Below are 12,762 nucleotides of genomic sequence, written 5' to 3'. Positions count from 1 at the left end.
TCAATGCAGCCGCAGCATGGGGGTGAGTGGTGGTGGGAGGAATTCTGGCCAAGGCAGACGAAGTTTCCCCAGGGACTGGTGTTCCAGCCCAGCTCCTCTGCACGTTCAAATATCTCCTTCACAATAGTACCCTCTGTGGCTCGGCCAAAACCACGCAACAGCTCTGCAGCAGAGATAAGAATAGAATCCAAGTTTTGAAGCTGAGGTCAGGGTGAGTCTTTCATTTAATATATATCAGACCTGTGCTTGGGCACGTGTGCTAGTGGAAAGACCATGGACAGATTTGCTCGTATAAAAGCCAGCCCCTCCTTAATGATTTGAAATGCTAACATGACTTGGCTTGTACATGAGTAGGTAGAGGAATGATTTCACAGGAAGACAATCCTTTTATAAATGTGCTTCTAATTCTGTGTTTATATTGCTTCTCCTCTGTGTCAGCTGCTCACTTAGGAGGCCCACTGAAAAAGCAGTCACAGTAAAACCAGTGGGAGTACTTGCAAGGAAAAGGGGTGCTCCCATGAATAGAGATGGAAGCTCTGGGTCATTAACAGAGTTACTGGAGGGAGAACTGCTTGGGATTTTCTTTCTCTCTCTTCAGGCTAAGTATGCCTCATGTGCCTTAAGTATGTCACCAGCACTGCAAAAGCATAGGGTTGATCAGTGAAATTTTAGCTGAAGAATATGAAAGGCAGATGTGTATTGCGGTTGCTTTCTCTCATACAGAATTGTGGCTTTGTTTGATGAGTGATCGTTTGATGCTGCGGTTCCTAAAGCTGCTGCTCTCCTTTTTGCAGGTGAAGAGGAGGAGGATGGAATAGAAAGGACCTGCGACACCCTGCTCATGTGCATTGTGACCGTATTAAACCAAGGCCTGCGAAATGGTGGTGGTGTGGGAGACGTGCTCAGAAAGCCTTCCAAAGATGTAAGTGCTTTGGCTGAGTAAATGCATTACTCCCTGTTCATCTCATGAATGCCAAAGTCAATTCTTGGAAGTAATAGATGGTATTTGTATCTAGTCTGCTCTAATGTCACGCACTTGATTTATCCATGTAATTTTTACATCCCAGATGGACTATTTCATGAGAAGAGCTAAGCTTGGTGTGATGAGGGTACTTGAAGAAAGGAACTCTAGGTAGTAGTTTACCCCTTCTGGAAAACTGAAGCATATTGTAACCTTCCCAGCATTGCTAAGAAGTGTTGCTGGATGGGATCACTTTTCTATTACACTAGGAATTATAAATGTAAACTTCTGAAAGTGATTGATTGATGAATATATGTCAAGACTTTCCGCTGTAATATAGAAGGTGTATTTTTAGCTGAAATGCAGCATGACATCTGTCTTGGAATAGGTCCTATTGTTTACTTATACTCAATTAGCATCAAAGTGAAGGCAGAATTTCATATGTTATGGTATATGTCTTCTTCCAGAAGTTTCCTCCAAAATTCAGTCATTCAAGGACTATTCTTAATATTTGGGTGGTTTTATGCATTTTTATTTAAGTTCTAAAAGAACATAATATATGAAGGCAGTCGAGTGGCACTTTGCTTGGTAAGCCATACCGTTACACAAGGGTTACATTCACAAGCAGGATCTCTTGCAGGAGTCCAGAGACAAATAACTTGGATCTGGATGGAAGAGCTCTTTGTGCTGGTAATAGGAATCTAGGCCCTTATCTTATATACATAGTCCATCCGCATGAAGTCTATAAACACTTACAGACTTTGAAAATTACTCTTCCCACTTAGCAGTTATTTAATGCTAACTGCATTAAAGCACTTCACAAAGGGAAGCACTATTATCCCAATGAATGTGTGGGAAACTGACAAAATCAGTGACTCCCAAGTCAGTGTCAGGGTGAAGAAAAAGGCTTCAGTTTTGTATTCCTTCTCCTTATACTGACTGTCGCCTCCTATTTGCTATGTAACACCTTTGCTATTTTCAGAGGTGTCAGTGGGAGTCCAGTCCAGCCTTTGCAAGATGGAGAGCAGCTATGATATAAAAACAAGAGTGTGATGAGTAATATAAGCACTTCATGAGTGTGCACATGCACATGTGTATGTTTTTATGCATGTGCATCTTGTGTTCCCAAAGAGACACTTGCTATGCCTGCCCGCTCTGAGACAGCTTACATCCATGTGACTGTGTTAGCACAGTGCTAAAACCATTTACATGCACTGCTTGGGCACGTAGTAGCCTGGCCTTGGCATCACAGAAGCCTGCTCCCCTGGCTTCCAGTTTTTTGGTGTAAAAGCTTGGCATTGGACTGGAGTATTCCACAGAGACCTTCCATAAGCATATCCCTGTATGCCACAAGGCAGTATTAAGAACTATGATTGCTCTCAGTGAGTACTACAAACTGCATATCCCTGTTTCTGTACTGGCGAGGTAATTATCTTCAGTCAAGCACTACACTAATGCATCTATGCAGCATCTGATACAAAAGCTAGTCTTTTCTTTATGCTGTGTGAAACATGATGAACAAGAGGAGTCGCAGTGCTATAAGAGCGCATGAAGCCAAATCTTCTTTACCTAACCACATAGGTAGTCCCTCTCCCATTTCTGTGAGTAAGGATAAGAGAATTTGGCATATGGAAAAAAAGATGCCTAGCTTTGCATAAGCTAACATGAAAATATTGAATATTTTAAAGGTGTGCTATTTTTATATCTTATTGCAACTTTATTGTTTCAGGAGCCCTTGTTTGCTGCACGAGTTGTTTATGATCTTCTGTTTTACTTCATCGTCATAATTATTGTTCTAAACCTAATCTTTGGAGTCATTATTGATACATTTGCTGATCTCAGGAGTGAAAAACAGAAAAAAGAGGAAATACTAAAGACAACTTGTTTCATCTGTGGTAGGTGTTACTCAGCTATTGAGACATTTGATGGGGAAAGGAGTATTACTCAATAAATAAAGTGTGGACCAAAGGGGTCCATCTCGTGTAAGGAAAGTGTAAAAATGTCGGTTTGGTTCCAGATTTCTTCCCTCTCAGTAAGAAAAAGATTAGGTTTATGAGTCAAAAGATAGCTTTGCTAAGAGGTGGCTTTGTAGTCTCCACCCAGCATCTGAGGGAGAAGAGCTATGTCTCACACTCACATCATCACTACTAATGGAGATGGTGCAGCTGCTGACTTTATTTCACAGAGTGAGATACAGATGAAAGTACAGCTTGCTATTTCACAGGACAGTGCATTCCAGAAGGGTAACAACAGCAAAATTTGCCTGTTTCACAAGGTGATATGAAACAGGGAATAAAAGAATTAAATGAAAAACATCCACACAAAACTCATGAATAAACCGCTCTTCATTTGAGGTGCACTTGCAAAGGGGCAGACCTTCACTACCCCAGGGAACTTCAGAAATACCTTCTTTTTTGCAGACTGGGTGTTGTTTCCATTCTTGTACTTACAGGGATGAGTGTCATGCAGAGCACACCAGCTTTAGTGTCTGTGGAAGGCTCCACAAGAGATCCAGGGAGGAAAGTTGTAACACAAAGGCAAACATTATGTTCTTCTCACTGTGGTATCCTTCTTCAGAGATTTGACCCATTACAGGAAAAATGTAAAAATTTCTTATGACTACAGCTCTGTAAAGATTGTGTGACTACAGAGCTGCAGAGATTCACACTCCCTGCTAGGTTTAAGCACACAAACAATCCCACCGCAGCTTAAGTGGGACTATTCATGTGCCTGATGCTAAATGTGTACATAAATCTTTGCAAGATCAGGACCTAGATTGTACATTGTGTGCTTACCAGTATAGATTTAGAAAGAAGCAGAGCCAACACTTGTAAAGCACTTTATAGCCCTCAGCATAGAAGGCACTGTAAAGCTGTAACATATTTATTATATTGTTATTGTTATTAAGAGGAAATATCACAAAAGAGAATAAATGCTGCGCTGAAAGAATCCTGTCAGGAATGCCTTCTGGCCTGGTATTTCTTGCCTAGCAGTTACTGTATGTTGTTACAGCTTTTAAATTAAGATCTTTCAAATTTATGATCCTTTAAATTAAGTTAGGTTCCTTTCTCTAATGTATTTAACAGGTTTGCATATTTTACATTAAAGTTTATTTTTCTGCTTTATGTCCATGTCTTTTTGCAGGACTGGAGAGAGACAAATTCGATAACAAGACCGTTTCGTTTGAGGAGCATATAAAGTCAGAACACAACATGTGGCATTATTTGTACTTCATAGTTCTTGTCAAAGTTAAAGATCCAACTGAATACACTGGCCCGGAGAGCTACGTGGCACAAATGATTGTGGTAAGTCAATTTGGGCACAGGCTTTATGAAATGGAGAGATGCTCCTTGCAGCTAGAGCAGAGAATATCTTTCTTTTTCCCTCTCTCTGAACAATAGGAGGCATCGATCTGTATTTTTAAAGATATTTTCATGTGTCCTAGTCTGCAACAAAGCCCAGTCTTAAACATAATAAAAAAGATGAAGGCACAAGCTGTAGTCTCCAGCTTGGCATTTGTGCTCTCATGCTCTGTGGTTTCTGCTGCCTCATTAGCCAAACCAGAGGCAGGAGAGCATGCATCATAACATCTGCTGCTGCTGCTCTGACTTTGCCCGGTATCTCTGGGCTGTTGTCCAGAAAAATAACATCTCCTGCTGAACAGTGAAACACAGGGTCAGTGTTGAGGGGTAGTGCTTTTCTCCTATGACTGCTCGGAACACGCTATTGAAAAGACCAAGAAGAGCTGCTGCAGGGATTTGAAGAGCTACAGAAACTGCCTTGTGAAGCAGTGAGGGTATGACTTGGATTCAGAGAGAGAAATTTGATGACACTGGGGCAGAGAGATGTTCGATTACATTTCATTTCCAGCCTGCTACTGAAGAGGATTCATTCTGGTGGGAGGGATGCATTATCTAGGCTGACTGGCTTGGGGCTACATTTTTGAGGAATCCTTCTTACCTGCTGGTATACTCTGGTGCAGCATTTTCTTCCCATGGACTTCCTGGCACCTACTGCATGGCTCAGGGCCTGTGCCAGGGTCTGTGGTTGCGGAGCTGGCTTGTGTCTGAATCCCAGAGGCGGGTGTAACCGGTGCACATCAGACTTTGCTGTTTATGCATTTCTGGAGCCACATTGCTATTGAGAGTATCTGCTCAGTTATCCCTTATTGGCCCTTTGATTATACATGCCAACCAACTTCACTAGTGGGATGCTGGGTGCTCTTTTAGTCCTCAGTTTAGCCAAGGGGAAGATTCTTCTCCCCTAACTTCAGCTGTCTTCAAGTCAGGCCCCTAGTTTAAATTGATCCCAGCTCTCTGCCTTGTCTGTGCAGAAAGCTGGGTTATTTGTCCTGCCTTAGACAGGTTTCTAGGGTAGCTGGGGTGGCTCACCTTGGCATTGCCATTCTTACTTCATGGAGAGCCTAAGTGATTAGTTTAGACAAGATGCCTAATTAGGAGCTGGCCAACCTTAGAGGAGATGACTCCCAGCCACTCTGCAGGCTTATGTAGGGCTTACCTTGAAGAACTCACATTAGTGGAATGGCTCATGTTTAGACAGGAGTGCGTGCTTGAATGCTGCAATGAAATGGAGCTTTGGTAAGTCCTATTACCACTACATGGGAAGGTGGTGTGGCAGGTGGTGGGAATTCAATGCTCAGGTACAAAGGAACAGCCTATATCTATGGAAATTTTGAACCATCAGTCTCACTACCCAGCTCAGGGCATTTGTACTACTAGACAGTAATGGATCTACGCTTCTGCAGTATGATAGGAGAGATGGAAAAACTAAAACAAACGCTTGTATCCTCTGTTCCATAACAAGAAATTATCCACAGTGGCAAGTTGTCCTCTTACATATGAAAATATTTTAGCTTATCTGAGAAATTCACTTTAATTTGTGGACTTCAGGGCTTGTCTCATTTGCCTATTCTTTCTCTGTGCTACCTCCAGTATGTATAGGATTATAAACTTTGCAAGTATGTTAAGTATTAATGTTTAATTCCAAGGGATGCAGTAATATTCATAGTAAGTTTATTCATCCTGTGTCAGCAGTGGTTTGACTTTCCTGATGTAATTCACTAATGTATTTTATGTTTGAATTAATGGTGGGAACTCCTGTTTGAATATCTAAAATATTAATGGAAAAGCACCGCAACACATGTGACCTCAAGCTTTGAACTGATTTCTCAAAGCCCCTGTTCCTCTGTGGCAGAATGCTGACAGTTTATGTGGTTAATCCAGATTTTGGGATTGTTAAACCCTCTAAAGGAAAGATTTATTTTTTTTCTCCGTGGGTATATATGAAGTTCATGGTTGTTCTGGATGATGGGAGAGGTATGTATGGACCTAGAGGTGTAAAGTTTACATGGCATGTAAGAGAGAGTGAGGGAGTGGGGACAAAAGGCAAAACAAATGTTTGGACAAAGTACAAGTGGCTGGTGTGGGATTAGTGACTGTATCTTTGTGTAGTTTAAATTCCCCAGTACAAAATCTAGGGAAGGTATGCTGCAGAAATACTGGTGCTGCATAGCAGAAGCACTTGGGACTGCTTGAGCGAACTGAAAAAGACTGTCTCACTTGGAGCCAGAGATTACTGTATACCATGGGGTACAAGGAATGCCAAGAAAGAAAACACACTGAAAGAGCAGAGTATTCTGGAAGTATGATATTCAACTGGAAGAAGAAATTTAGAGAGACAGCTTTGCCTAGGACCAAAAGAAGAGTCAAAAGGAAAACACTGGGAGGTAGTTTTGTAGCTGTCAGCTGATGTAGCGTAGGTGTTTGGTGTGTTTCAAACACAGCATGGTAGTAATGAAATTACATGACGAGCATGTGAGATGTACTACATTTCCATGCAGAAATTAAGCTTGAGATACAGGTTTTGCCCTGAAGATGGAGATAAGCTGATTCAGACTTTGGGACAGCCTGAACGCTGAATGACCATTTTTGTGATGCTGGGAGAGGTGACCAAGCTCCTGGTAAGAGACCAAGTCCCATTTAGGAGCTGGCACAAGAGGGGCAGACTTCAAAGAAACCTTTCAAAAGGGAGCTGGGACTCGCCAGTGGAACTGAGTTGTTGTTGAATGAAGCTCACTAGGGGTTGTATGGGAATATGACAAATATTTCTAAAAATAGGGTGTTTGGAAGAACAGGGCAGACTCAGGACCTCTTTGAAGAGGACAAGTTGGAATGACATTTTATATTTCTGGTGATACAGAATATGGCTGCAAAACCTCTATGAATCATACTCCTGGAAAAGCTCTCTTAACTCTACTAGTTCTTATTATGACTAGCTATGCCTTTATGGCTGCTTTTGTAGCATTAATGGATCAAACCCAAATTCTATATTTTCACAGCCGGATTACTTAGAGAGAATTTCTAATCAAATCCAATCTTCAAGATTAAGATCCATCCTTCAATACATGTAGGTCAAAGCTTTGGAGTATGCTGCAGTAACTTCTTTAATAGAAAGTAGAGTTTAGTGCCAAATATCATCCTCACTACTCCTACAACTGTAGTTAGGAACCAATTATTATTTGTACTTTTCTACTACTGTCTTGCAAAGTATTACAAAAAGTAACAGCAGAATAAGTATCATGATTAAGTATCAGGGAAAGCATCTACTGTTTCTGGTAGTCTCTTTTCTCCATTGCCCAGACCCATCAGGACCCAAAAATATGACTATCTCTATTATGACTCTCAGTCTTTTATGTCATTGCTCTAGCAAACAGTGAAGCTTCTGTTTTGAAGGCTTGCTGGTAGCAGAACTGGAAAAAAACAGGAATACTATGGTTTTCTTACTTTGGAATATCATTTGAAAGGCTGGGTGCCAAAAGGGATGGGAATTATTTATACATCTAATTGCACTTTTCCCAGTTCAGGAAGGGGAAAGAAACTTGTAGGTGATGTTGTACACCCCCATCACTCAAAGCCAGTATTTTTACAGGTTTACGTGTTCACTTGTATCGTTGTTCCAGGGGTGGCTTGTTTCAAGACATTCCCATTATCTTGCATGTCTCTGGCCTCAAAAGACCTTGGAGCAGAAGACTTCTTTTGCTTTCTTCTGGACTGTGGACATCAGCACTCCAAAATCCTAATGTTCCCTGTGATTTTGATTTTCCCAGCAGCTTTGTATTTGCTTCATTGCTCAGCGTACTGCTCTGAGCAGTGACAGAAGTAATCAGTAGTTACACAGCTTTCATAAAGCAAGGTATTATTTTTTCTTTTCCTTTTTAGAAAAAAGGCATCAAGTATATAAAATGTATTGTATAACGACACAGTTTATTCACCTCTAGCTTTTCAGACAGTTACTTTATGGAGACATTGGTGGGAATAAAGCACTTCAGATCTTCCAGTGATGCCCATTCTTCTTGCACACTATCTCATATCAGTTATCGTGTGAAATATTAATGAATATTAAATCAGGGCAGTAGGTTTTATTATTTGTTTGTTATCCAGGCTTCTTTTATGAAGTCAGATAGTTATTATACAATATCCGAAAAGACAGAAACTTTGAAAAGCTGGCTACATGCCTTGCATTTGCACTGAGAACCTGCATGAATGATTCCCCTATTGAATTTTCATGCCTGCAGAAAAGAACTTATCTGACCCATTTGACCAGACATACCATCCTTAGCAAACCTAGAGAGATTCATCTAACTTGTATTACATCGATACAGCAATCTTTGAATGTTCCTTGTGTCCATTTGTCAGAGGAGACAGTTTAATGCGATAACTGGAACAATGAAGGTTAACATCCATATTCTTAGACTTCTCTTTTCAGAGGTGCAATTTGTACATGCAGATTTCACCTAAGCTATGGTAGCTATAAATAGATAAATGGAGGCAAAAAATGTAGATGATTAGTTCCTGATTTTTTTTTCCACAAAACAGAGATATGAATTAGCCTCCATTGATATGATTGATATAATTTGTGTCTCCATTCATTTTCAGAAATAAAAGGCTGTTGGCATAGTAATTAAATTAATAATTTTGCCCATTAGAAGAATGACAGCTTTTAGCAAATGAAGCCCTAAAAGTTTTGTTCTCAGGTGCCCTGTCCATAGTTCTTAGCAAGTTTCATAATGGATTTTATCAGCATTAGTGCTACCTGTCATAACTACAGAATTACAGACGTAATTATATTATTACTTATTTACTTTAATTATGTAATGGGGTGTAATTGGTGCAATTACACAACTCCTCAATCAGCTGCAAACTGCTCTAAAACTCTCTGTTCATGAAAGTAAAGGATACTGCCATGCATTAGACCATCTCCCTAAAGCAAGGCAAGGAAAATCTAAGTTTCTGTTCTCCTGACATTGCGGCCATTGGGACCATAAGCCTTTTATACTATAATAGTATCTTAAAAGTATTCCTTTATATCTTGTTTTATCTGTAAATGTGTCCCTCCTGAAAAGCAAATTCCTAGTCTTAAATCTCTCTTCAGGCTACTCAGGATCCCAACACCTCCGCTGAAATCAAAAGCAAAATTCCCATCAACATCATAAGGACAAAACAGAAGAGACAGGTTGAGCAACAGCAGCCCGAAATTCTAAACGGTGATGATTTTATTCAGTTCTTTTAAAAGCATTTTTGTGTCACAGCAATGACCTGTCATTGGTAATGTGACAAAATACTGTAACTACTTCAGTTTAAGTATTTTGTAGGTGTCAGCCTTTTTTAAAACTTTGTTACTGTTGTTTTAAATGAAAGAAGAATTTACCAAATATTATTTTTAAAAATTCTGTTTTTTTTTAAATACTGAAGTTTGAAAATTGAACTGAATTTAGTGCTCCCTTGAGCTGTTGCTGTTGTCTCTCTTCTTCCTACCTCCAGCCTCATGTTTTTGCCTCTTTTTTTATTAGATACCCAGAAGTGGGTATTAAATTCAAAAGCAGCACTGGGAAGAATGCCAAACGAGCCATTGAGAAGTCTCACAATAGTTGTCATTCTGTCCATGCTGTGTGCTGGGCAGCGCAAACCCTTTTCCCTTGGCATCCTTCCCTCTCCTGCCTCACCACTCTGCGTTTTGCCATGCTCCCACCTCAGCAGTGGAGGTGTGATGTGAGGTGTGACAGCACATAGCTGCTCCCCAGCTTCAGGTCTCAGCAGTATTGCTGCATGGTCCTGGCCAGAGTCGCTCCATGAAGCTGTGACCCCCCCAGCGTATCCACTGGGACAGGGGACAAGCTCCCTCCCGGAGGCAGAGTTGTTTGCGTATTGTCCCTGGCACACCCGTGTGTGGCCTGCAAAAGGGTTTTTCTCGTTTTAGCCAGCCTCAGCAGAATTTGCTGACTGTCAAAACAGCCGAAGTGTGAGACAAGCGGAGCCTGCAGAGCCCAGCAGCTGTGGGTCAAGAGCCTGGCTGCCCGTCCTTTCACACCCTGGGGCAGTGAGAGGTTGTCCCAGGGTTAGTGAATGTAAAGTCATTTCTCTGATGCCAAAGCCTGGTGTGCACCCCCAGACTGATGTCCAACGTGTTTAGTGACAATCCCCACTAGGACCTGCCTCTCCCTAGGGCCACATGGAGGTTCTAGCGGAGGCAGGTCCCAAGGAAATAGAAACAGGCAAGGTGAAGGCAGTGAAAAAGTTCCATACATAAAGGGGAAGTGCATGCTGACAGCAGCCGGGCGAGGAGCAGGGTTTGTGGAACAAGCCGTTCCTTACTGCTGTCGATTTTTGTCAAAGCGTGTAATAAAATAGTATGTACTAAGAGGGCTGTTGACCTCAGCTCTTAAAATATAACTTCTTTGGAGAAGAAAAAAAGTCCTGACATCCAGGATTTTTCTCTCCTGTTATCTATCGTATTTTTGAATTTTGGAGGCAAAAGTTTTCCCTACTAATTTTTATCTCTAGCCTATATATATTCTTACTACATTAGAGGATTGCTAAACACTGTACAGGGTAGAGAGAATGACCTAAACAGAGAAATGTCAATAGAAGGTAACATGAATGCTGCAGAAGGGACACTTGGGTTGTCAGGAAGACACTCTGTGTGTTTTTTGCATGCATTCTGGTGATTCATCCTAGACAATTTAAGGAGTTTCCTCCCCAGTATGTCCACCATACCGTTCTGTTGAAATTAACCACAATATCAGAGGGGGGAGGACAAGCAATGTGTTTGTTTGCTCCTGAGGCTCTGCAGGTCGTAGCCCAGAGTACTAATGTGAAAACTGATGGCCTTTGAAGTCACACCACTCTGAACTGGACTGGTTGAGGAGAGGGCACGGTACCAATTCTGCTGTCTCTTTATAGGTAGGATAGTATCAGCAGGGAGAAAGGCACACAGCTGATAGGGGTGACCCCTCCAGCTAAATCTGCTAGGGATGGTGAGCTGCCTTCTTAGCTGGCTCACTATAAATAAACTGTATTTTTAAGGCTTCATTATCATATATATTCTAGTTCAACATGGAGTGTCTGATCTGGCAGCTGACAGACTTGAAAATGCATACAGGACTTGTGCACACAAGTGCTCTGCTGGAGTAGGGCATGGAGTTTATAACTTTTGGGAGGCTAATAATGCTCCCATTGTTAAGATTGATTTATTTTACTTTTTAAAACTGGCCTTCCTCCAAAAACTAGCAGATGTAATCAAAGCAGAACTTGCAAGGATAAGATGTATGTACATATCATCAGGCTATGTAACTTTTTCTTAATTACTTTTAATAGGCTGATATGATGCATGTCACATTGTGAGCAATTACTTACCATGGCAGTAACACCAAGAGCACAAAAGGGGGCTGCTAAATAAGATCTGAAGTCTTTCTGACAGGCTAATTTCCTAGGAAATACGTCGTCAATTTTGTCTGCAGTTGGGTTTTCCTAAAATAAGCAATTAAAGAAATAGGCCTAAATAGATGATTTACTGCTCCTATTTTTTGTTGTGCTCAAAATAAAAAAGCAAGTAAGAATGCAGTGCTCTGCATCCTTCCACATGGATGCAGGCTCTATAGGGAGTTCAGGGCTTCGGTTTAGGTGCACTGCATCCCAGAGAAAGTCCTGCCTCAAGGCCTGCCTCAAATTCACGGAGGATCTGAGAGCTATTGAGTGCTGATAGAGAGTCACAATAGAGCTGGAACTGTGCTTTGCACAGGTTCAACCACTGCTTGGATATATGAGGGGAGGTCCCTTTCCCCTCATATATTAAAGTGTTACCTAATTTTACATTTACACAGTAAATTGAAGCATTGTTTTTTTCCTGCTGTTAGGTACTGAATGATTTTTCTGCTGTTGCTTTTCCTGACTATCAAAAAAAAATGTTCATTTCTGTAGGTAGTCCAATGCCATTTCTGCTTCTCGGTACAATTTTGCCTTTGCATTGTTATCTTATGGAAGTGCTGAACACCTCCCTCTCCACTTCATAAAATAAGCAATTACAGTAATGTGCCTAATTAGCTGATTTCCTGCTCATCTGTGTGTTGCTCAAAGCGTGAAAAGTTAGCACCACTTGAAGACTTTGCATCTTTGCACATAGCTCCTATTCTACATGAGAGCTGAGCATCTTATTTCTCCTTCAAGGGCTCTGTGTTTTCCAGAAAATGGGCTTTTTGCTCTGCCATAAGTAATTTAGTTGGCCTGCTTGGGTAGGTGATGTGCGAGGTATGGGTAAATAAAGGGAAAGGTGAGTTTCATTTGGTACCTCATTGTAAAAGGTTGAGGTTTTAGTGGGTTTAAGTTTATATACATTCTTTCCAGACAGGCAAAATTAATTACCCTGTTGCTTGAATGGGAAACCACGGTTCTGATCCTGCCTCCTTAGGAATCATGCCATTTGCTGCAGCAGAATAAAGATTGATA

At 41.1% G+C, this 12,762-nt stretch overlaps 1 protein-coding gene across 1 annotated transcript in view; it reads left to right on the top strand.

Annotated features, from left to right (window-relative positions):
* ITPR2 (inositol 1,4,5-trisphosphate receptor type 2) overlaps positions 1-12,762 on the top strand; it is a 255,283-nt gene that overhangs the window by 225,288 nt on the left and 17,233 nt on the right. Inside the window, exons 53-55 of the mRNA XM_062634812.1 lie at positions 795-922; positions 2,691-2,856; positions 4,106-4,266. Of these exons, the coding sequence (XP_062490796.1) occupies positions 795-922; positions 2,691-2,856; positions 4,106-4,266 (455 nt within the window). The remainder of the gene's footprint in view (positions 1-794; positions 923-2,690; positions 2,857-4,105; positions 4,267-12,762) is intronic.

The sequence above is a fragment of the Pezoporus occidentalis genome, unplaced genomic scaffold, assembly GCF_034315485.1.
Source record: "Pezoporus occidentalis ecotype Australia unplaced genomic scaffold, CSIRO_AGI_Poc_V1 ctg44, whole genome shotgun sequence".
Classification (NCBI taxonomy): Eukaryota; Metazoa; Chordata; class Aves; order Psittaciformes; family Psittacidae; genus Pezoporus; species Pezoporus occidentalis.
The sequence above is the reverse complement of the archived record's forward strand: the minus strand, read 5'-3'. Positions and strand labels throughout refer to the sequence as shown.